The sequence below is a fragment of the Gekko japonicus genome, unplaced genomic scaffold (genome assembly GCF_001447785.1).
Source record: "Gekko japonicus isolate JY-2015 unplaced genomic scaffold, Gekko_japonicus_V1.1 scaffold2634, whole genome shotgun sequence".
Classification (NCBI taxonomy): domain Eukaryota; kingdom Metazoa; phylum Chordata; class Lepidosauria; order Squamata; family Gekkonidae; genus Gekko; species Gekko japonicus.
The window spans coordinates 62,131-88,413 of record NW_015172087.1 but is presented as its reverse complement, the minus strand read 5'-3'; the positions used below and the strand labels follow the sequence as shown (position 1 = coordinate 88,413).

The 26,283-nt window shown below is 42.4% G+C and overlaps 1 protein-coding gene across 3 annotated transcripts in view; it reads right to left on the bottom strand.

Moving 5' to 3' along the window:
• Window positions 1-26,283, bottom strand: part of TWF2 (twinfilin actin binding protein 2) — a 46,705-nt gene that overhangs the window by 15,142 nt on the left and 5,280 nt on the right. For 2 of the 3 annotated variants that reach the window (XM_015420909.1, XM_015420910.1), the window contains exons 2-4: window positions 11,621-11,799; window positions 6,163-6,258; window positions 2,803-2,907 (exon numbers count right to left, since the gene is read on the bottom strand). In XM_015420909.1, the coding sequence (XP_015276395.1) occupies window positions 2,803-2,907; window positions 6,163-6,258; window positions 11,621-11,799 (380 nt within the window). The remainder of the gene's footprint in view (window positions 1-2,802; window positions 2,908-6,162; window positions 6,259-11,620; window positions 11,800-26,283) is intronic. The other variant, XM_015420911.1, reaches the window with a different exon arrangement.

Genomic DNA, 26,283 nt, shown 5'->3' with positions numbered 1-26,283 from the left:
TGCGTAAATTAGTTTGCTCTGGAGCCACCCTTCCTGAGCTAAGGCAAAAATGTGTGAGCCGGAGGCTAAAAAACTGTGAGCTAGCTCACACTAACTCAGCTTAGAGGGAACACTGGCCAGAACCCATACTTGGCATGCATAAGGCCTGAGGTTCCATCAAGAATTCAGGTCAGGTAAAGACCTGGAAATCAGCTGCCAGTCAAGCACTGGTTGAGAGGCAGAGGAAAATGCTGTCTAAGGCAAAATCTGTCCATGGGACCAAAAGTACACTGGCTATAGTGTCAAAGCAGAAAGAAAGAAAGCGCAGCAAGATCTGAGCGGGCTATTTTGACTTTCATGGGTGGTAGTTCGGTGAGAGGCACTCAAAACAAAGCTGACATCTTGCCTGCCACAAAGACACCAAATCACATGCACAGTGACCCGGCAAAGGAGCACTGAACAGAGAAGAACTCTCTTCACAGGCTGTCATAACCACTCAGCCATGCAGAGGCAAAACAGGGGGCGGGGAGAGGGCTTGGAAACATCCATAGGCATATTTAGAGAAGGGAGCAGAATAAGCAATGATAACTGGGCTGGAACTCTTTAACTGCATTGCTGAACAAAGGGATGCAGGAAAAACAGGAGATATACTATTGAAATGGACTGGGTATTTTTTAACTGAGGAAAAGAAGTATGTGGTGTGGAAGTCATTATAAAGACATTTTGGTCCTGCTCACCTTCCCAACAGCCAGAAGGTTAAAATCTGATATGGATGCATCTTTATGCTAAAGATAAACCTCAGGGGTTCGATGCCGAACAATCAATGTTTGATACAGTTTTATTCTATACATGGCATATAATGCCAGAGAAATTAGCCAGAATGTACCCTGATATGTCTGACACATGCTGGAAATGTCAGATACGGGTGGGAAGCTTTTTTCATGTTTGGTGGAAGTGTAAAGAGGTGATGTTATATTGGAGTAGGGTACATAAAATGTTACAAAAAATATGTTTGATACCACTGCCATTCAAACCTGAAGCGTTTTTGCTTAATACTATGCCTGATGTAACAGATAAGAAAGTTAATCACTTAATTATACATATAGTTAAGAATTCTTTATGCTAAGTACTGGAAGAAATCAGAGATATCAACGGAAAATGAACTTTTGACCAAAAATTTTGAAATAGAAATTGATATATTGTCAGACTTGTTAAAAGACCGAAGTAACAAAAAGTGAGAGATAATTGGATACCATTTTATAACTGGGTGGAAAGAAACTTTGAGGACCATGAACCATAAATATAACTATTATAAACTTGAAGAAACTCTAACTTGAACTGTATAGAACTTGACTGTTTTCAGGAATCATTATAGAAGTTTTTTGGCAATTTGATTAAGCATCACTAGCTTTAGTAAATATATAAACGAAAGAGATCTGGAAACAAAGAATTAAGATGGAAAATTTGTAACAGCTATTATATAAACTGGATGGAACTTCCCTTTATGTCTTATCCCATCTCTTGTATCCTTCCTACCCTATTATGTGTTAAAACCAGATAAAAATTTATGGAAAAAAAGAAAGAAATTAAGAAGTAAGGTTTTTGTGCTCAAAGTGCACAACAATCTTTCCTAAACCGAAGCAAAATTACTTCTTTTAAGCTAGTATATTTATCTTAACTCGATAACACTGGCATTCACACCACATCTCATATGTGGCTGGAACAGAAACAGCAAGTCGGTTTTGTGGCACTAATGCAGAGCAAACAACTAGAAGGGGCAACACCTAAGTGAACGTTTGGAAAATTCAGCAAAAATATCCTGTGTAACTTTCAGTGCTACCTAGATCTATAGCCAGCCAAAGCAGCAGCCCCCGAACAGTATTCTTTCAAGGAAGTGTAATGCTTGCATATATTAGTGACACTGAGCCGTTTACTGTAAAAATCCATGTTTCCAAACAACCAAACTTTCAGCTGGCATCAAATGCAGATCTATCCAACCCCATCTGGAGAGATCAGATGTTACAGTAGCTTCTCTTCATGGATCCATGCTGAGGGAACCCTTGGCCCACATTTCCCTATCCCATCACATTCATTCCTGTTCGCCATCATTTTACAGGTAGCAGCTTTTGCCTCTCCACCTTGGTCTATACTCATTGCACCTGTGGGTGAAACCTCTTCACTTCAGCTCATACTCTTCACTTTGAATATGGGGAGGGCAGATCCTGATCATTCTCATCCTTTCCTACCTGCTCCCTTTCCACCAGGACTCACTTTTATGGCAACACAATGTCCCTCCCTGTCTCCCAGATAGTGCTTGCCACAAATTTGTGTGTCTGCGTTTCCGTACTTATAAGTTGCCCCTGGAAATACCAGAAGGTCATTTCTGACTGACTGCTTGCAGGGTTCTTCACCTTTGCCATATCTCCAAAAGATGCTAACATCCCTAAGGCTTAAGGCAGCATAAATGAGAAAGCCGGCTGGCCCATGTTCGCTGCAAAGCCATCAACTGATCTGAACGTCAACGGGAAGTGTGAGGAAGGTCCTAAAGCTCAAATCTGGCAGTTGGAAAATCGTTTAGGTACATCTTTATTTTAAAGCAGCATGAAGGAAAAAGGAAAACAGCATTCGGAAGACTACAACAGAAAAGACAGAGAGTACCAAATGAGTTCTGTACAGTGCTGAGCCCCCTACTCCCAGGTTATATTAAACCCCAATCTAATATGGGCAGACCTCCAAGACATAACAGTCCCAATAGAAAACTGCAAGTGGAACAAGCACTACTAGTGGTCATGTGCACAAGCATCCCAGTGTCCCGCCTCTCACCTCATTGATTCGGATCTGCTGAAGCTCTTGTTCCGCTGCAGTCAGAGGAGCTGGGGCAGAACAGGATGACACGTGCTTCTGGTAGCCACTGAGGGAGATGTCTTCCTGCAGTCAAACAGAAGAACTGGTGTAACAGTGGCAGCTACTGTACAACAAAAGATCCATTACCTTGCATGTTTATAGCACCTCCCTTTAAGAATAGTGTATAGGGAGAAAGGGAACACTTCAGATGCTATGTAAATCAATGGCTGCACCCTACACCTTCTGGTAATGTCCAAAGTTGGCTCTGCTATGTTAAGACCCTAAGCAGTGATGCCATCCTACAATGTAGCAGCAAGACCCCTTCACAAACACTGGCAGTACAAACGGCTAAAAGGGAATCACACTTTGGGGGTGGGGATGAGTTAATTCTGAAAAGAGTAGCTTAATGCAATGACCAAACAAATGGAAAGCCAGTGTTACAAAGGTCCAGAACTTCTGAGAGCAAGGGTCATTTCCATTCAGGAGGTGCTAGAATCACAAGCTCTAGGTCAAAGAGGCATCTTAAAAGACTGCATGCACCCAGGCTAGTCAACATAAAACATCCTGTCATCAATGCTACTTTGATAGGCCACGAATGAAAACCCAACAGTATCTGAACAGCCCCTTGTTATTGCAGCCCACTACAATGCCATTCCACATTTCTAAGCTTGTTTCTAAGGGCGATTCTGCGTCTAGCATTTGCTCCACATTTTCTCAACTGGGAGGAAAAAGTGCAGCTCAAAACGGACATTCAAATACCTCGGGGCAATGCCATACTGATGGCCATAAAATAGCCATAAATCCATGCAGAAGGTTCACTAAAACCCCACAATAAAAAATTTCGAAAGTGGCATGGAGTGTGGAAGCGACCATAAAACCTGATAATCAAAGGAAGTGAAACCAGCATGCAATGCAGAGGGGAATTGTGGGTTTCATAAAACAATGGAGGGAAAAGTCAACACAGAATCAGCCTAAGCTTCTACTTAGTACAGCTGTCTTGGTTTCCTGACCTTTGCACTATAAATCTACTTCTGACAGCCCTAGCAGCTGGCCAGCCAGGTTCCCTGCTTCCTAGGGGGCTTCAGGAAGTGTAAACAAGGGCACAGTTCCTCCCGCCCCCTCCAGGACTGACATCCATGGGAACTTGTTCCAGACTAAGGCCAGTATTGTTGCCAGAGACCTCAAGGCACACCAGCACTCAGCCTCCTGCAGAGACGGAAAGGTGTAGCCAGTGACACTGCTGTGGTCAAAGAGCTACAATTTTAACTCAGACTTCTTGTGACTTTTAACACAGATGGCTGCCCATCTTGATCTAAGGTTAGCAAAGTGTGAGAAAGAACTATGGTTTAGGGTCTTTGCTACTTTCTATTATATCAGAGCTGAACTGCTCTGTGATAAGAAGGAATAGCAGATGTCAGCCTTACATAACATACAGTCTGCATGCTATGTAAGCGCAGTCATCATTAATTAAGGACACACTTAAAGTGGCACTTGAGATTGGCTCCATTAGGCAATATGTGCAACAATTAAAAAAAGCAACAGGCTGAGAGCCCCAACAGGTTCCAACAACTATCTTCTATCTACACTAGATGATGCCTATTTGGTACCTGAAGCCATTCAGATCCGAAGCGTTTAGTGAATCAGCAGCTGAATTCCTCCACCCCAAGTGGACTGCAGGAATCAGCTGGGCAGATACACATTTTCTGCTCTGTTTCTGGAGATGCAGGGACCAGACAAGCTTGCACACAAAGTATTAACTGCTTCAGAAATCAGAATCCCCAAACATAAGAACACTGACGTGAATTCACACTGGGCTACACAGACAGTACTTAATGTCAGACATTCTGGCACATGACCCAAAAACAAACATACCGGGTGGATTTCACAGGCACATCAAAGTTGTCGACCAATGGGCAAAAGGACAAGATTTATAGCATGGCCCTATTTCATGAGCAATGCTGCCACCTTATGGTTCTTTCCATGATAACAATTACCTAGACATTTTATAATTTGTTGATGACAAAACAGGGATTGATGCTGCATGATATGTCAAATGGCCCATACCTAACCAAGATTTAAATGAGTGTGGAATCCAGGGTAGGTTGTCATTATTCTGTCATATTTACACCTGGACAGGTATTATACCTGGTTAGCAACAAAACAGGGGTGCCTGGATCCAATGGGAAGCCCAAGTACCTCTCAAGTTTTCTATGTAACAAAGGGTTTTTTTTCCAGTCACTGCATTCCCTCCTCTACAACATTACATTCAATAAGTCTAATAAGTAGTACTGAGAAGTAACAAGGCTCATTATCAGGTCCCAAGTTTTGAATAAACTAAGGCTCAAGGGCAATATTAAACAAAGAAAAAGTTTATTCAGAAGGCATAAAACAAGGCATATGAGAAAACTAGCACATTCATAGCCCATGAGCTGCCAGTATTTCCTTTGCCAGTTTTGCACAAAGAAATAGCACCGGGCACATGGAAGTTCCATTTCAGTGACAATTCATAGAGATTCTCCCTCAATTACAGAGCAGAAACCATAAGAACTCCCATAGCAGGTAGAACTGAATTCACCCATGGATGTAAAAATAATGGGCAAAGCTGAAAATCCCAATAACATTGCTGGAGGATAGACACACCTTTTAGATAGTTCAGCCTTATGGAAATGAAAACTAATCAAAGGAAGAAAATGAATCAGAATGTCCACTGGATGAGGGATCTTCAATAGCTTTTTATTGAAAAAGCAAAACTATACAATGGCTGCGGTCACACGGAGCATTAGGCACGCTAGAGGGACGGAAGATAGGCGGATTTTCCGGGCGCAATCTCACCGCCACATCTGGGAAGCGTCGAGCTCCCGTGGGGAACCTGAGGCTTCCCGCGGAAGTTGCACGGTAAAAAAACTAGTACCTCGGAGGTACTAGTTTCCTGAAACCGCGGGGCAAGGGTGGGCGTCTGATTGCGTTTCCGGTGGTAGTTCCGGCGCCCACCCATGTCCCCTCACAAAAAGGTGGTGTTTTTTCAAAGTCTCCACGGATGCGCACAAGCACCCAAGGGAGCATGCGCACATTTGAGTTAAAAAAAACACCCCAATCCCGTTCACCCTGTGCCCCGCTTCTTTGCCGCGCTGCAGGACTGTGGAGTGATCGGCACCTCCCCTCTGCCATGGAACCTCCACGGTAGGTCTGCTTGTGCAACCGCGCGTTTTTTTAGCCCCGGGGCAAACAGCCACGCCCCCCCCCCGCATTTTCCTGCCCCTGTGACTGCAGCCCAAATTTTACAAGACACTGGCAGATAAGCCTTTCCCCCAAAGGACTGCACCTCCCAAACAGCCATACCTTAACTGTTCCAAAGAGCTCATCCTTTATGTGTCCTCCTCCAAATTCTTTCTTCACTGTTGCTCTGGTTGCTGCATAGAGCATCTTCAGTCTTACCTGGCCGTACACAGAGGGAAAATGACACAGAGACAAGCCATTTCAGAGCGATGTGAACAGATTACTGGCCATTGCCAATCTGAAGGCCAGAGTATTAATTTATTTAAAATATTTATAAGCTGCCTTATCTCATCAGACTCATGGCAGTTAACAAAGTAGCAAGGACACAAAAGTGTCATAATCACCTGGCAACAAGATAAAAAAGCAGTAAGTTGAAAACTGAGCCAAATCTGCCAAAACAGTTTCCCCTCTACCAACTGCACTCCAGAATAAAACCATCTTGCACGCTTTCCTAAATGCAGCAGGTGGAGGCATTCTTTGCGCCTTCTTTTATAGGCCCTTCCAAAAGAACCAGCCTACCATAGTAAACGCTTGTGACCTAACTGTTGCCGTACAGACAACCCAAGAAGAGGATATCACCAGAAGACTGCTATCTGAAGAGTGTAACCAGTGCTCTGGAGTATACCAGGAGATGCAGCTAGATAAGTGTTACCAACACAAAGTGGCCAAGTAATATTTTAAATTTCAAGTCTATACATTTTCTGGGATTCTTATCAGGAACAGCCTTCTTTATATAGGACCATAAGCCTCATGTGGACTCATGTGCTCCCTTCCCCTCCTCCCCTTGTGCCTTGTAACTCTGTTTCCAGGCGAGTTATAAGCCGAGCAAGCCATAATTCCCCTGGTTTCCTTTTAACAGCAAACAATGATTTTCTGAGAAAGATAGAGGGAGAGAAGCTAAGGATTCTAGGGGAAGTGAAAGACAGGAAGAAACATACATGAGTCTCATGGCATATTTCCAGTCCTATGGGTTTGGAAAGGATCTCCAATCATGGAATGCAACTTTGCCTTCCCCCACCCACTGCAGCCCCAAATTCCACCCCCAAATGCTTCTCCGGAGGGACAGGGGGCTCCCCAAAACAGCACGGTGGGGGGAGTCTGATGTCTGCAGCAGGAAGGGGGGGGAAATCAGTGAAAATTGTCCCCCTTTCTCTCAGCAGTTCTCCATAGGATCTAAACTGTGATTTACAGGATCAGGAATGTTACTTATATCTGAACAGAACCATAATCTTTAGAAGGCAATGGGCCTTCTAGACCACTGTTCTAAAATACATTCAAATAGATGCTGAAAGCCACATAGAGCATCGAAGTATAAAAAATCTGTGCAGTGGCCAATGAAACAATTAAGGTAGGGACTGAATCCAGCAGCTCCCTTTTGGGAGTGATTTTATCAAGGAACTCTTTGCAAGGTCCTGGAGATGCTGAGCAACGTTATCTGTCTCTGTCATCATTGGGTTTCCATTTTCAAGGAAATGGGATGAAATACTCCAGCTCAGAGCCAAATCCAATGAGAAAAGTTATTTTCATACATGACATCAAGCACGAGATTTGCTTTTCGTTGTGTTTGTGGCCATATACAAATGTTGCTAACGAGGACAGAAAGTTGGGAGAAGCACAGTTTAAAATTAAAATATTTTAATGTGGGTTTTATGTTCCTTTATGGACTTAGACATGCAAAATGTTTTAATGGTTTAAATTACTGTATAATAATCGTTTAGAATTGCTGTTGTAATCCGCCCTGAGCCCTGCTGTGCAGGGGAAGGTAGACTAGAAATTTAATTAAAAAAACGTTAACACATGAACATGGCCCATGTGTTCTTTAACCATATATTCTCACATTTGTATCCGTGCTTTTCCACCAAGGAACTCAGGATAGTATATACAAGGTAGTCATTTGTTTTATCCTTCCAAGAACCCTTTGAGATTGGTTAAGATGAGTGTGTATGACTGGGCCCACATTCACTCAGTGAAATTCATGGCAAGTGGGAATCCCTCCCAGTCTACCATGTTTAACAACTGTATCACCCTGGATAGCTGCCATATCATCATTTTAAGAACCCTGGGGAGTTTTATTAAGGGGCTAAGGATTGCTAGCATACACAGCGCCCCTCACACCACTGTAGTTCCCAGGATGCCTTGGGGACAGCCGGGCCAATTTTAAACTACTGGTAGTTTACATGTCGTATGTCTGTACCACTGATGCATCCTTACAGCAGTACTGAGTGGTTTCAGTAACATTTTCATTCTCAGTAAATAAAAGGAGAAAATAATTCCAGTCTGGATTTAATGGTAAGGTTGGGTAGGGGAAAGACAGCTTTCCCTAATGATGTTAATTGTTGTTGTTGTTCAGTCGCACAGTCGAGTCCGACTCTTCGCGACCCCATGGACCAGATCACGCCAGGCCTTCCTATCTTCCGCCGTCCTCTGAAGTTTGCTCAACTTCATGTTCGTTGCATCTATGACACTGTCTAACCATCTCATCCTTTGCCGTCCCCGTCTTCTTTGACCTTCAATCTTTCCCAGCATCAGGGTCTTCTCCTGTTGATGTTAATACCTGTAGTGAAACTACCTGTAGTGAAACTACCTGTAGTGAAACTACCTCTAGTGAAACTACCTGTAGTGAAACTACCTGTAGTGAAACCTGTAGTGAAACTATCATGGGGCTGTTCAATCTGCTACCCCTACAGCACTACACTGATCCAAAGCACTGCTATTTGTGAAAAGAATATGTACTGAGGATCCATTCATGGATTATCCAACATTTAACCTAGATTGACTTCAAGTCAGTGAGTGCTAAATCCAATGAATGGCCCAGGTTGGCCACTAGATGGCATGACAGGTTTAAAATAAACAGATCCTCCTATAGGTGCAAGAGTCATGTAAGATTCGTTGAGAACATATGAAGGAAACATAGGCTCAACCTCAGAGGACCTCTGTCTATAGAAATATTTCCTGTTGTTTCATTACATGTTAAATCACCAAGGGTAAGATCTCTGTTCTTTAAAAAGCTCCTGATTTGTTAGACTGCATTTATGTTTTGAAATTGGAAATAAGGCAATAGAGATAATCTTTAGCAAAAAGTCATGGGCAAGAAATAACATGGCACATTGAAAGCATCAGTCTTTAAAGTGCTGCAGGATTTTCAGTGCACTGTAGCAAAAGCAGTCAATCTAGCCTTCTGAAATCCGAACATGTTGTGATCAAATTCATTCTAGCCAATTACCTCTCCGAAAGCGTTAAATATTGAGAGTAGATCATATATTTCTCACTTTAGACCTCACTAACAAGTCCATTGATTGATGAATTCAAATATTTTGTTCATGCCCCCATTACTGATCTTTTAAAAAAGGCTAATTAAATGGCAGCAGGCATTGTAAGAAGAAGCATTCTCCCTTTTTCCCCCAGACAAGAAGAAATGGCTCTTCCAAAACAGGGACAGCTATGAGGTACCACATGTCAAAACAAACAAGAAAAGAATGACAGGTTTATTCATATGCAAATCAATGCAGATTTAATATATTTTAAACTGTAGATGATTAATTACCTAAGATTGCTTTAATCAAGTAACAGCCCAAACTCTTTTTTCCCCAAAAGAAACTGTAAGTACAGCTGATTGAATTTGAGACCAGTATAGGATGACAGGGGCCCGTGGTGGCTCAGAGGTTAAGACACTGAGCTGCAGACGGAAGGTTGGTAGTTCAGCAGTTTGAGACCCTAGTGCTGTGTGATGGAATGAGCTCCCGTCTCTGGCCCCAGCTCCTGCCAGCCTAGCAGTTCGAAAGCAAGAAACTGCAAGTATATAAATAGGTATCGCTTTGGTGGGAAGGTAATAGCAATCCGTGCGCCTCCGAGTTTAGTCATGCTGGCCACATGACCACGGAAACATCTTCAGACAGCGCTGGCTCTTCAGCTTGGAAACGGGGGATGAGCACCGCCCCCAACAGTTGGATTTGACTAGCTCTCAAGCAAGGGAAACCTTTACAAGATGACAGCCCAAACAACTGAACTAGTTTTATTGTTTTAAATTAATATTGCAAGCTATGAAGAAACACATAGAATATTATTGGATAATATAGAACACATTTATATTATTACTATTAAAATCTGTTTTAGCAATCTGAGCAAAATAGATTCAGAAGTTAACAAACAGACTTACCCATACACATTTCTCAGCCACCTAGAGAAGCTCTACGTGAACACAAACATTAACCTTTCTTATAATGACTCTCAGACCCTTGGCCTATAAAGGTCAGTATTTCCTACTCAGACTGGCAGTGGCTCCCCAGGGTTCTCCGGCACAAGTCTCTCACATCACCAGTACTTGATCCTTTGAACTGGAGACCCCGGGTTTGAGCCTGGGACTTCCTCTATGATCTCTTACAGGGCCATGGCCCCATCATGTCTCAATACTGGTCCATGAATCTTTTAAAAGATGGAAAAGAAGATGGGACTTTCCAAAACAGATGGAAAAAATTTTATGAGTGGATGGACTCACAGGCATAGAAAGTTTAATATTGATACAGCTGGAGAGGGATCTGATCTTTTTTATTTCAATGTCTATATGTATATGTATGATGGTGTTGGTGGTGGGTTGTTGAAGGAAAAACAATAAAAATAAGGAAGAAATGTCTCAATACTGGTATATCCCGAGCTGTTAAATGGAACTGTTTCTGCCCAGTACTGTCTTTTAAAAGTAAAAACATTTCAGTCTGATTTCCCTAGACTTTATAACCCTGTTCCCTTCGATTCCAGCCAGTACACCGTTCTGACATTTTCAACTGTTATTCCTTAACGTTTACTTGTTCTCTAAATTGTCTCCCAAAGTGGTTGCAAAGTTACACATTCAACCAATCGTGTCCTAGTTCTTAATTAACCAGATACCTGCATATTAATTTTAAGTAACAAATATGCATATGAAAACTCTAAAGTATGTATTTAAAAATGCTAAAAGAAGACTCAGTGAAGTCATTTAATCATATGAGCTACCTCAAAAACACTTTTTACTGAGAATGTGTGATACAAACATTTAAAATAAAAGAGCCCTCTTTTATTTTAAATGTTTGTATCACACATTCTCAGTAAAAAATGTTTTTGAGGTAGCTCATATGATTAAATGACTTCTCTGAGTTTTCTTTTAGCAAAAAGGTAGTGGATACATCTAAGTACAATCTGGCATAACAGCCACCTTGAGATTCACTGGGTGATCTTGGGCCAGTCCCTCTTCAACTTCACCTACCTGACAGGGTTTGTTGTGAAGGGCAGTAGGAAATGGGAGAGCCATGTTTGCTGCCCTTACCTCCTTGGAGGAAGAGCAGAGAAAAAGTATTACAAAGGTATCAATTTAATCAACACCACGGCTATTACAAGCCTTGAAAAGGATGGTACAGCAACTGGAACAAAGGCTGTTCTGCACAGAGCTTCCCATCCTCACCCCACACCATAGATTCAGTTACACGTGCCAGACAAAGACGAACCCAACTTGAGCAGGGTCTCTTTTACTGGAGGCAAATGAAAGGCTTACCGGGGAGTTGTCAGGTGACCAGGAGATGAAGAGCCACTCATAGCCCTGTGCATTCTGAGTGTCCAGCCGGTAGAGAATGTAACAGGGTTGCAGTTCATCCAGCAATGGCAAAACAAAGGAGTCGTAGTCCTTATCCCAACGCCGAGACAGTTCTTTGTAGGCTCCCAGCACCAGCTGCTCTGAAAGTCCGGGGGGGGGGGGGGGGAGAGAAAGGATACCAGTGAGCAAATGTGATGCCATACCGTCACATAGCATGGATCATCCTAAATTAAGTCTGGGGAACTTAAAACATGTGCAGCCCACATGCTGCAGGCAGAATTTTCAGCAGTCCAGCTTTCCTTGAAAAGAGAAAGGTCTATCTGGGCTTCATGTTCACACAGCCACATTTGAGTACTTCTTGATAATAAATAGCTTATTTCCCAGAGCTGAAACAGTTGACATTCCTCCTTTACGGATTAAAAAAAGAGCGATTGATTTTCGTTCTTTTGCAACCAGCCAACCAAAAAAACCCTGTGTCTGTGTTATACATTTAATAATATTGAGGGAATGAGAATGCACCATCACTCTGACCACAGTCCCACTCCAAACCTTTTTTAAAAAATTGTAAACAATTTTTATTATTTTTAAATACAACGCGAAATACAAAACAAACACTGAACATTCCAACTTGTCCATACATACAATATATCTTCTCACATACTATCGCGCGATTCAACAGGTTAAACTTTTGAACATTAACATTATAACAGCTCAAAAATATAACCAGTCTCAATAATGTGAATTATTAGGGATTATTTATCTGCCAGGTAATTTACCACAGGAAACCACAGAGCTTGAAATGTCTTTTGATAGTCCCCACTCCAAAACTTCACAAGCAACAATGTGTATGTGGAGTTCCCATGCAAGGGAGGGGGGATTCACCACTTACAACAGTGTCAGGAACTACAAAGACAGTGAAGATGTATACTCTGCCATTACCCAACTTTGGGAAGTAGCCTACCACATTGTTCAGCTAAAGGTGTGGTGTTGTGTCCTGCCACACAAAAGGCTCCTCTGCTGGTAGGATATACCTCATGCCAATGGAACGCAACATCCTGTGGAGCAGTAGGCTACAGACCACTGAAGTGAATGGGGAAAACTAAATTCAGGCAGGAGCTCCGTTAGATTGTCTAGGTGTACAGGAGCATCTGAATTGGGACACACAAGCTTATAAAAAGACAGGTAGAAGGGACACGGTTGAAAAATACGTCGTTTCTTCCTCCCCCCAACTATGGTACCAATCACCAGGCTGTCTTTATGCAACTGTGGAACCAGGAATGTTTCAAAATAGGGATCATCACTGCTAAGGCTTCTTTACTGGCTGGGTTAGCGTTCTGGACCATTCTGTTTAAACATACAAAATGGCGTCTGGTAATCGTCGTCGTCGTCATCATCATCATCATCAGGCAGACTGCAAGTTACAAAATGAAACCAGCTCTTCTGAAAGGAAGCCCATTGTTTCTGCCCAGAGAAAGGCCTGAACACTGACAGATTATGGTAGAAAGGAGCCCTGATACTCTGAGCTGACCTACGCATTCACAATAATCACACAGAACAGCCTTTGTTGGGTTTGTAACACTTCAGGTATGCAGAGGGAATGCTGATCTGAACTGTTCCCTCTGTAGGAAAGGAATCACAGTAAATCACATGCTTTGTATACAGGACATCTTAGGCTCAGACCCAGGTATCTCCGATTAAAAGATTTTAGATGGCAGGGCAAGAGAAAGTCCTTGGAGAGCCAGTCAGTCTCAGTAGACTGCACTGGTCTAGATGGTCTAACAGCTTTATTTGACGCAAGGCAGTTTTGTGTATTTTTTTTAATTAAAAAAAACCCTTCTGGGCTCGATTTCTACACCTGTGAGAGGGTGAGGCTAGAACCAACAGGGCTATACAATGTCATTGTTCTGCATGTTTGTATCAGTTCTTGGACAGAGCTACAACGAACATAAAAGACTGACCAATATATCCAGTGGCTGTTGTCAGGAAACCCTTGGTCACCTCCTTGACAGGATTGCATCATTTGTTTTGTTTCTACGCAGATCAGTTTTCCAAGAAGGTGAAACCCAGCTAACTCCCTCTGGAGCCCTCTTGCTCTCTTAACTCATACCCTCTCCTGCTCATAAACAAAAACAAGAAGCCAAGAAGGTCAAGGCACTTGGCCAGAAGTCACAATGCACAGCCACGTTGATTTATTAAACACATCACACACATGGCTGACTCCCTGTCAGTCTAAACAGTCCAGAACCACCCTGGCGCACTGCCTGCTTCTTTCATAACGAGACATCTCTGCCACAGATCAGTTAGGCCAGCAATAAGAGGGGAGGTGACCCAGCAATTAATAATCTGGGCGGCTCTGTGCAGTAACAAGGCTGCAGAAAGAGTCCCGGAAACTTCCACTTCCCCCCTAGGATGCAAAATACACTCTTGCCTAGCAACAATTTCCTGCTTCTGCCCTGGCTGTTGCTTATGCCACCCTGGCAGGTTTACATTTGCAGACAGAGCAAGGATTTTAACCATTTGTGAGCCTGAGTTACTTCCAACAAATTTACTGCACCATAAACTTTCACAAGCTTGAGCCCATGGCACAGAAGTTTATGCAACAATAAATGAGTTTGTCTAGTCTGTAAGGACTCTTGCTTTTGCTGTAGAAGATTGATACAGCTGCTCCACTAGAACTGGCTTTTATTCTGCTGCTAAAAAGTAAGAGATTGGGAAAAACAGGGCAACTTGTCCTGTGATGCAAAGGCCAGAACGTCATTCAGCCATCCCACTTCCCACCTAACATGACAGCTACGTTTGCTCAATCTCCCTAGTGCAACATGAGAATGCAACTATAATTGCAAAAGAGGGAAAGATTCTCTTCCTCTCTTCATTTCACCAGGCTACCAAGTTGGTTATCAACCCTAATCCCACAAAGAAGCGTCAGTGAGAGTCAGAACAGCATTATGAAAGGGAAACTGGGGGTGCACGTAGCTGCTGGAAACACAGAAAGAGCAATTATTAAGGGATTAAAGGTTTTTGTGTGCACATTTTTATTTGCGGCACATCCAGCTTCTGGCAAATCAGGTGATAAACTACAAAAGACAGTAGCAGGACTTGCCCTGATTCCCATGAACTTTAGTTTTGTTTACGGCTCCATTTTAAAAGAATTTTCTTGCATATACTCTGAACTTAATTGAGGACCTACACACTTCACTTCAGTCGAGAAAGGGTCCCACCACCACCCAGACTCTTCTCGTCATTGGGGCTTTTTGATTTTATTCTGACACAAGAACATAAGCAGTCCCGCTGAATCAGACCTGCAAACCCTCTAGTTCAAGGGTCCGGCCAGTCAGGTGCCACTGGACAGCCTGCAAACAGGGTGGGGAAGCCAAAGCCTCTTCTTCCCGCCCCCCCATGCAGAAAGTGGTTGTCTCTGAACATGGCAAGTGATCCTCACCTTTCGTCTAAAATGAAACAGTTCAGGGATAACTATATCACATGATCAATGTGTATTAGTATCTCATAGCAATATGAGGGGGCAGTCACATTTCGGTTGTGTTTCATCACATTCAAACAGCTTCGTATTCCAAAACAAATGCCATCCTTCTAGCCAGTTACTCATCTTACATTTACCGCCTCTAGTGACCCACTGAGGAAAGTAAATGTAAGATGATGAAATTTGTACTTTATTTTCTTCAAACTATGGCTAACATTGATTGACCAGTTAGATCAATTTTGCAAAAGTCAGTTGATCGGGAAAAATGCTAGCCCTGATTAACTGGGCAACACATCTTTAAACTGTTAAAATCATTTTTAATTTGAGAACGTATATAAAATTGTAAACAGCAGTTATACTAGAAGATGCTGTCATGACCAATGAACTTAGTCATAAAACTGTTGTACTGATGGTTGTTCCCAATGCCATTTGCAACTGTTATTTGCGAAATGTTCCAAGATTTTTTAAAAAGTGTCACACGACATTACTGTTGTGACATATCTAGAAAGATGGTCATCGCGTTACATTAACAGTCTTCAGGGCTGTTCCTCCAAATGGATATCATGAGGCTCCCTCAACACAATATCATTCCCAAAAATGATAACTGGAAGCCAGCCAGTGTGGTGCAATGGCTAAGAGCAGTGGACTCTAATCTGAAGAACCGGGTTTGATTTCCCCACTCCTCCATATGAAGCCTGCTGGGTGACCTTGGGCCAGTCACAGTTCTCTCTGAATTCTGTCAGCCCCACCTACGTCACAGGGCGCCTGTTGTGGGGAGAGAAAGGGAAAGGTGATTGTAAGCTGCTTTCCTTAGGGTAGAGAAAAGAAGGGTATAAAAACCAACTCTTTTTCTTCTTCTTGTTAGAACAGGTAATGCTGTTCTGACTAACGTAACTACAAGGAAGTGACTTGTGGAGAAGGGATGGAAGAAGGAGAACATGGTGTGGAAAGGACAGGAGACTGTAAGATATTAATTTAGTAGCATGCATCACTTGGAAGTGCTTGGCTTAGCACTTCGCACCTGACACAAGCACAGACTAGGCAGAGTAAATACCAACAGGCAGGAAATGCAAGCACTCTATTCTACTCTTGACTGAGGACTCTTCTTGACACTGAATTACTCAACAGTGACACCAACAATTAAGCATGAAGATCTCCCATGAAGATAGCAACTCCTGAATGATGGGCAAAATCCTGGCATCTGAGCAGGATTCAGAATCAGAAGTATTTTCTCACTCTGTTCTTCATCCTACTTCTATACTGCTCATAGGCACTTGACAGAAGGGTGGGACAACATTGAATATAATACAGGAGATGTGAATCACCCAATATACAGTAGACATGCACACCAAAGAGCCACAGTCAAGCAGCTCCTTGGGGCATTTCTAATATGTATTCCTCAACATTTGGAGATGCCCATAGCTCATTCACAAGTTATCTGGACAGGCAGAACAAACAAAATGAAAAACAACAAATAAATAATATGCACGTTTAAATCTAGCACTCTTTCAAGGAGTTCTGATCTCCAACTATCCCTTTCTACTTTTACTTTGTGTAATTTCATTTCGGATCTGTGCTACACCTAAACGTAATCAGATCCTAGCGGCAGTGACTATGAACCCGAAACTGAGTTTGGTTTTAAAAAAAATAACCCACTCGGTTCATCAATACATAGGTGAGACACAGGTATGCTGGCAAGTAAAGAACTGGACTGTCAGGATTCTTCACACAAGCCCCGAACCATTTCTCTAATTCTCAGGAAAGGGTGTGGGGGGGGGGGAGAAAGAGAGAGAGAGAGAAAAAGAGAGAGAGAGACCTGAGCAAGGCTATTAACAGTAGGCCGTTTTGGGGGTCATCAATTCATAGAGTCACCGTCAGAAGTGACCTGACGGCACTTAAAACACACACACATCACAACCAAACAATACAAGAGCTTGAGGTACAGTAACAGAGAATGCTTGCTGTATTTCACCTGTTTAGTCACATTACAACAGCTACCGTGCCAAAATGCTGCTGACCTCTGCAGTTCAGGTGCTTAAGCAGAATGAACTTGGCTTCCACTAAGTTCCACCCTGTTTACAGTTAATTGATCTAAAGCAGGCGGTTGCTGCTTGCAAAGGAATTGTTGATGCTTGCAATGAAATCTTTTTAAGATGTCACTGATAAAAATCACATGAATCAGAAGAACCAACTCGTCTGCAAGGCATACAAGGAATTGTAAACCACAGCCAGGGAGATATAGTCTGCACCTCCGTACAAACACAAAGTATACATTTTTTTTAACACTATGAACCTTGTGGTCTGTTGAAACTGCTGAAATCAGGTTCCACTTACACAGCCGGCAAAATGAAGAAGTCAAAGGAAATGCATCTTCCAAGTATCTAGAACAGGCATCTTTGCAAAGGCTGTTTGGAAAATGTTATGACTATGTGGACTCCTCCTATCAAGTTACACTGACTACATGGAATTTATGTCTTATCTTCAAAGGAGGAAATATTGTATCTTATGCCTTATTATAATTACAGTATGCATTAATGTTGTTGCTGTGACACCACCAACTTTATAATTGTTTAATATATTGTTTTGGCAATCTTTGATGGTGTTTTCTACTGTTGATGTTTTAAGAGCAGAATACTGACAGCACTTTATCTTTCTCCTCATCACAGCTTTTGTTACCAAGATCCACTAAAACCACTCTCTACAACTAGCAGGATTTAGCACAAGCTCCAGAAATCCATTTCTGGGGAGTGTCATCAGCCATTTCAACCTGTTTTGTCTCCAGCTGCCAGCTTAGTAGGCCATCTAAGGACACTTTAAGGCTGACCACTCTGTTAGAAAATGAAGTACTCCAGAAAGGAGTTTAGATTTGCTCTGAAGCGCTGTGACTGATACAGCCTGGTTTTTGTAAAGGGTTCTGTACAGAAGGCTATGGTAGTCTTGCAACAAGCCTGCATGAATCTCCAGTCTCCTCCATCACATGTGCCATACACGTGTCCGTGCATTAATCTCTCCACATCACTAACGCTCAGGGTAAGCCTATACAAGAGCGGGAAGGGCATACCTTCCCACTTTCAATTCCTCTTACCTTCTTTTCATAATTAGATGATATTGAGAAGTATTAACTAAAGTCAATAAAGGCTGTGTTCAGGCATCACTTCCAACAGACATTAAGCCAAGATATGTATGAGCCCGCCCTTGACCTGGATAGCGCAGGCTAGCTCTAGTTTGCCTGAACTTGAAAGCTAAGCAGAGTCAGCCCTGGCTAGTATTTAGATGAGAAACCACCAAAGAAGTCCAGGGTCATGACGCAGAGGCAGGCAGTGGCAAGCCACCTCTGAACATCTCTTGCCTTGAAAGCCCTACAGAGTTGCCATAAGTCAGCTGTTACATGACAGCCGAAAATAAAAATAAAAATGAGCCCAACTTGTTGCCAGCTTCATACAAATGCTCCTCTTTTGCGGAAAGATTACTCGTCGGAAACTAACTCCAGTCATCTCTGAGGTATGCATGAGTCAACTGAAAGGCGCCTTCAGAGATGCACAGGATAATCTGAGTTCGCTTCCCCTCCTCACATACAACTGAACTGGAATTCTCAGCCTCCGTGCAAAGAAGAGGCACATGTGTGAGCCTGGGGGAAATGTGAGTCCTACACACCCCAGCTTAAGGCCAGTTAAAAGTAAAACACACCCAAAAGAAATCTCTTCCCTTAAGAACTATAGCCTTATCTCTCTTCTTTAAAAAACTGAACCTATATAACACCTAGATGTAGAAGACTGTAAAGCTGTACTTTCTCCTCTCAGGGACCACTTTCCTTAATATGTCTCCCCAGGAACCATTCCAGAAATCCTTATGGAGAAAAAAAAGTATCTGAACTGGACCCTGAAGTATATGCCTGGGCTTGAACAAATGTATATTTTTGAGAGCAAAAGGAAGGTCCTTAAAAGAAAAAGCTAGAAAGAACTGTTTTCAAAGAGTGGAAACGCCCTAATTCTTAAGAGAAGCTATAAACGAAAGGAAACAGCAGATCACAAATTAGTTTACTTGGCTGTTCTGATTTCACTGATAAACTATTGCCAATGTCAACATATGACTTTTTTTAATGGAAGCTGCAGCTTTAAATCTGTTCCCCTTCAGTGGAGTTAGTGATCTTCTGGTAACATTTGAGGCCATCATGGAGAGGAGGGGAAAGAAGAGGAGTAGTCTTATTTTGTCTCTGTTTACTCTTCCTGAAATGGAATCACTTATTCATGCAAACAAGACTATTACTCATTCTTAACTGTCCCTACTTTTATGCACATTGTATTTTATTGTGCTTTCTTGGTTTTTTGGACCTGGTTGGCAAATGGTCTTGGAGTATTCAGGAAAGGCAGGACAAGATTATTAAAAATAAAGAAATACTGTTTTGCTAGCTGGTTTGGATTACCCACTGATCAGCACTTATTATGATTTGCCACTATTAACATATTCTCCAAAGGAACAGACATTTTGAGGATTCTTCAGGTGCATCCCTGCTCCTTTTCACTTCAGGTCTGGCCATAAAGCAAGCTGTTTGCTGTTCTTATGCACCGGGGAGAAAACCAGAAGCTAAGCCAAACTGAGCTCTTTACTTCCTCTACAGACTCTGGGTGTGGGGAGAGACTGAAATGCTAAAACCAGTGTGGAAACCACAACACTGCAAAGCCAGATTTGCTGACCGCTTGATTGCTTCTGCACCCCTAATCCACAGGCAAAGGAGTAGATGGTGGTGTAAATAAGGATAAAGAACATGTTGCAAATGATCAGATGTATAGGAGGGACAAAAACCTCCTGCAACTTAATAGCCACCCCCCCCCAATGTGCTGAACCTTTCTTTGATTTTCTAACACTTCTCTAACACCAGAGCTTTAACAGCCGCTACCCAGAGTGATGTTTTTCTGGCCAGATGGTTAGACTCTTTCACAGTCAGCCCTGCGACGTATCTCCTGGTATTTAATATGGAGCTATCAGTCACTCTGAGATCTCACTGTAATTTAACACAAATACTGGCTCAATTCCCCCCCCCCTTTGCCACCCCACTGTTCTCACACTTTTGAAACTTCTTTATTTTCTTTGGCCCTGAAGAAAGCAGGGCTGATCAAAGAGTAGATCAACCTGGATCAAAGTCTTGTAACAGCTCTTACCTGGAATACACACAAACCTCTGTGACTCATTTTACTGTACAGCTGTAAAGGAACACAATTATCCCTTTGGCTCCTCAGCCCCCTCCATTCTCTAAACTGCAGAATTGCTTTGTTACTGTACTTAAAGTTGCCATGGGCACCGCCTGGCCTTGGAGCTTGAAGATAATTAATAGAATTTTTTTTTAAAAAAAGCACAGAGATTAGAAATACCATTATGTTATTTCTGTACTACAAGAATGGGGAAAAAACCAGACGACCCAGTCATAAAGTCTCTATAAGGAAAAGACTATGCTTCAGTACCAAGCACCCTTTCCTCCACTGGTTTATGTTCTCTGTATGCATGCTGCATGCCTCTTCCATTCACAGGACAGTTAATATGGACTGTAACCCACAGGCACCACTCATGCCCTCCACCTGATGTTACTGAAAAATGGAAAGGGTAGGTTACATGGCTGCTTATGTTTGCAGAGTTCGTACTAATATTCTGCACAAGAACATTGGGTCCCTCAGCCTTAGGCTGCCACCAACAGAACTGTACATGTTGGAACCATGAATCAACTGACCTACAAGGCTCACCAGATGTTCACCTTCAGCAGGTCTGCCAGAGGACGAAAAATTATACTGGAGGAAGTTCAGATGGTCGGAAACATGTCATATACCTTCACAGATGGCCATTCTCATTAACAGGTTAGTCAAAGAGTAACAAATGCATATTTAGGAGCTACAGCTGTGGGAAAGTTTATAGAGAACAAATAAGACTGTGCAGAGGAAGTACATGAGTCAGCATTAACTTGCCTTCCTCTTGCAAGCTACTGGTGATAAGCCTCAACAAGTAAAGAAAACCTGTTCCTCTGCTAGGCTGACAGAGAGATCATTGCTAGCAAGCTGAAAGCTCTGAAACGGCATACCACCCTTTCTAGTGTGAGCAAAGGCACAATGAGTAGAGGTGATTGACCTCTTCCAAGCAGTGAAATCCATCTGTCTTCCCTGAGACATTACAGTAATTTCATACTGAAAGAACCCAGTACATAAGCTTCTGGCACTGTACAATCCAGGCTCTTCCTATATCAAGAAAAGTGGTAAATCATTATTCCAACATTACAGCAAACTGTGGCCCAAGGTATCTGGCTCTAACTTGTTCAGTAACACATTTAGACTTTATTATTACTGCTAAATACACAGGAATGAAAATTTTACAATATTTTTATTAAGCAACAGGACTTTGTGACTGAGCATATTACATTCATTTTGTAACACTTCCATTGACTTCCAGTTTGTTTCTAGTGGCACAGAGCTGTCTTGAGTATTATTTATAGTACTATAGTATTGAGTGTTATTTATAGTACTATAGTATTATTTATAGTGGAAAGGCAGCCTATATACAAATATTATTATTTTTAAAAAGAAAAGCTATCACCAATACAAGCACACATGACATAAGAATCAAATAAACCTGGCTTAAGCTAGAACATCTTCTGAAACACAGTATCACAACATTACCATGCTTTATGTGGAAGTAACTGAGAGAAGAGTCAAGAGGAGAAGCTGCTGGAACCTGCACGGCAAACTGGGATAATACAACAAAGACTGAATGCGAATACGTTACAGCTACATTCAGAAGTCATGATAAACTGTAGTTTGATCAAAACCAACTACCTTCCATGTAAAAATGCAGACAGTCCAACAAGTCAAGGTCAGTGGGAAGGTAACAGCGTTCCGTGCGCCTTGGTGTTTAGTCATGCCGGCCACATGACCACGGAAACGTCTTCGGACAGCGCTGGCTCTTCGGCTTTGAAACGGAGATGAGCCCCGCAACCCTAAAGTCGGATTTGACTGGCTTTCGAGCAAGGGAACCTTTACCTATCTGACATTTCAACTAGGGTTTGTCGCTGATTTGTTAATAACCAGCTTGTATTAATTTGTTAAACAGGTTGCATTAATTTTGATTTGCTATGACAGATGAATTCATATACCAATGGTTTTTTGAAAGGCAAACAGTCTCTGAACATGGTAACTTTATGTAGCCTTCCTAGCCACTTATAGACCTCTTTTAAAGGCATCTAAACCAGGAGCTAGCCCGCACCTGGAGCCCAGGCTAGCCTGATCTCATCAGATTCCTTTTTGGGATGGAGATGACCAGAACATTATAAGCTATTTCAGTTAGGCTCATACTGTAGATTTATAAAATGGATTGCAATACTGTCTATTTTATTTGTAGTCCCTTTCCTAATAATACCTAACATGGAATTTCCCTTTGTTACTGCTGCTGTCCATCAAACCAACATTTTCTTTGAACTATCCAGAGCAACTCCAGTCTTCTTCCTGTTTAGTTGATGCTAGTTCAAATCCCATTGATGTAAATGCAAGATTAGGATTTTTGCTCCCATATGCACTACTTTACCCTCATTTGCCAATTTGTGAACCATTCAATTGTTTGGGAGAGATCTTTCTGGAGCTCTTTGCAATCTGCTTTGGTTTTTACCCATACATTTGGCTACTTCACTGTCCATCCCTGATTCTAAATCATGTATGAACAAGAACATGGTTTACTTTAAGAATAAGATCCTGGTACAGATCTCTGGGGATCTTACTGCTTCTTTCCATTACGAAAACCATCTGTGTACTGCTATTTATCTATCATACTTCTATCCTGCTTTTCCTTTAAGGAGCTCAAGGTGGCATCAGTCTTTGAAGAGCAGTCACAACAATCTCAATTCTCAAAACAAGCCTGAAGCCAAATCGAAAGGAATCCCAATCACCATTATCATCCCAGAAGCTCTGGAGCTGTGTTGCCATCATAAGCACAGGCACCTTGTGTTCAGCTAGCTATTGAGATCACCTTCATCAAGTGAGGTTTATTTAGAATTTATTAATTAATTTATTTACTTCATTTATACCCTGCCTTTTCTCCCCAATGGGGACCCAAAGCAGCTTACATCGTTCTCTTCTCCTCCATTTTATCCTCACAACAACCCTGTGAGGTAGACTAGGCTGAGAGTGTGTGACTGGCCCAAGGTCACCCAGCAAGCTTCCATAGCAGAGTGGTGCTTTGAACCTGGGCTTTCCAGATCCTAGTCCAACACTTTAACCAGTACACCATGCTGGCTCTCATCATGGCCTCCTTCAAGGCTGTGAGATCAAACCATTCCTCAGTGAGGCATTAACAGCATCATACAGACAGCTGTCCCACTTTTAAGAGTTAGGAATGGCTGGAGTTGCTGTTATGCAGAGGCTACAATAAATGGGCTGAAATCTGTGGCATACTCAGCAGTCCAGTCCATACCTTAGAAGAGAAGGAGAGAAGAGATTGGCTTTATACCGGGCCCTTCACTCGGAGTCTCAGAGTGGCTTACAAACTCCTTTCCCTTCCCCTCCACACAACAGACACCCTGTGAGGTAGGTGGGGCTGAGAGAGCTCTTTTGAGAACTGCTCTTTCAAAAACAGCTCTGACAGAACTATGATTTGCCCAAGGTCATCCAGCAGCTGCATGTGGAGGAGTGGGGAATCAAACCCGGTTCTCCCAAATTAGAATCCGCACACTTAACCACTACACCAAACTGGCTCTCTTCCAAGACCTCACTAAACAACTTTAGGAAAGTCGCTCTTTTGTCCTCAGATTCTCTCTCTAAATGTAACAATATAGGCCTGTTCTACAGACTGTTGCAAAGATCTGTTATTATTTATTTATCCAAGGCTCTTGCTACATCCTCAGGCTGGATAAACTGAATCATGCGTGATACGCACATACACAGAGATGCACAACCAGCTCAGGCACTCAAGAAAAACAACAATATTAAGAATTGTAATTTATTTATTTCATTTATACAAACTTTTCTCTCCAATGGGGATCCAAAGTGGTTGCATCTGTCTCCTCTCATTGTTTACTACTACTAACATTTTACCCAGTGCATTCGTCTGAAAACCTAGATAACATCTGCCAAGGTCACATGAAAGCCAAACATTCGTCCCAAACAGATGTACAACAGAAGTCTGGCAATTGCAGCAAATATACAAATAAAGTAAGAAGTTCCCAGCAAGCTCTTAAAATGGAAACCTATGTTTTCAGCATGCAAAAGATGTCAGTCAGTGTGATTCACAGGATACCCCGCTCACAGGGGCTCCATAACAACATGGTGTGCCCACTCCAACAATCTTGTTTGGTACAGGAAGTCTCTCTCTCTCTCTCTCTCTCTCTCTCTCTCACACACACACACACACACACACACACACACACACTGGAATAGGGAGAGATTGTGAATGTATTTTCAAATATATGCCTTGTTCTTAGCAAGACAAAATACTAGAATTAAGTACATCATAATTTTTTCTTCAGTAAGGTAAACTGCCAAGTGATCCGAATGCACAACAGAATGGCAAATGAGATTCATTGAGGAATTTCACATTACCCTTTTTATCCCGTTTTGAAGCCGTTTTTGATCCGTCATGGAGTACACCGGTATAGGGCTGCCATTTCACACATGGCTTTCCCCTTCCAGTAAAGAGCTGGATCGGAAGTGGTTTGCCATTTCAGACTGCACCGCTTTCCCCCCGCCATTTTTCGCCCATGCGGGCGATCTCCGGCTTTTTTTTTTTTGAACATTCGCTTTAGAGCGCTATAGCGCTATAACAAAACACTCCAGCCATTCCAATGGGGTGGATATAATGCTGTTACGTTATAGCACTATAACGCTATAGCACTATAAAGCGACCGTTCCGGGGGGGGGGGAAGCCGGAGATCGCCCGCACAGGCAAAAAAAGGCGGGGGAAAAGCGCATCGGAACCGGGAGAGGAAACTGAAAAGCACATCGGAACCGGGAGAGGAAACTGAAGAGTACTTGGAAGTGGTTGACAGGTAAAATGCTTCAGCCCCGTTTCCTAAATGGGACAGAAGTGTTTGTGTCTGAAATTACAAATATATTCCAATAGGGAACCGGTTCTAAAACGGTTCTGTCTGAAATGACAGACCAGAAACCGTTTGGGAACCATTCGTCTTCCGGATTATATCGTCTGTCTGAAATTCCTCAATTGTAAATCCAGGGTGATAAATAATGGCATGAAAACTGCTAATTTCAGCTTAGAGGGAATACTGGTCACCACCCCTGCCGGGACTATCAAAGGCTAAAGTGACACCACTGTATTCAAGGTGTGTTTGAAACCTAAAGATGGTTCACAATATACTTTTTTAGATCAGCAATTTTTACCTCTCCAGAATTACTTGACTAACCAGCAAGTAGGAAAGGAAACCTGTGGCAGCATAATCTCAATCAGGAAATCAAGCTAGCTCTAAACAGCAAGGAAGCCATATGCAGCTATATATCACTGGATATTGTGCCATGGCAATAATTCCCAAATGGATTGTCTTGTCCACACTGGAAAATCCAGTTGTGAACTATTGTTATAATATGATGATAGTATATGTAGTCTTTGGTGGAGTTTGGGACCTGTTTTCTGTTTCTATTTTTCAACCCCAGTTTTAATAAGAAAAGGCCTCATTTGATGGACCTACAAAGATGGGATGCACCCATCCAGCTGAAAAAATGCAACCAAATGATCAGCTGTACCATGTACACTATAAACACTATCCAGCTTGTGCCTCTGACTTAAGTGTGGCCATTTAGTACACACCCGGGTGGGTGGGTTATGTGTTACATTCATATCTTACTTTTCTTAGAACATAAGTGGTCCCTACTGGATCAACCAGGGATCCATCCAGTCCAGCTTCCTGCCTCACACAATGACCAACCAGTTGTCCTGGAAGGTCAAATGCACATGGCATAGAGGCTGAGGCTCCCCCCTGCTGCTGCCTCCTGGGACTGGTATTCAGAGGTTTCCTGCCTCTGCATCTGCCAGTTCCCTTTAGTCACAATGGCTAGTAGCTCTAGATTGAGCTATCCTCCATGAATCTGTTTAATCCCTTTTTAAAGCCATCTACATAACTCTCCAGAAGGAATGTTCCTAAGGTCACTCAAGGGCATTCTTCCTGCTG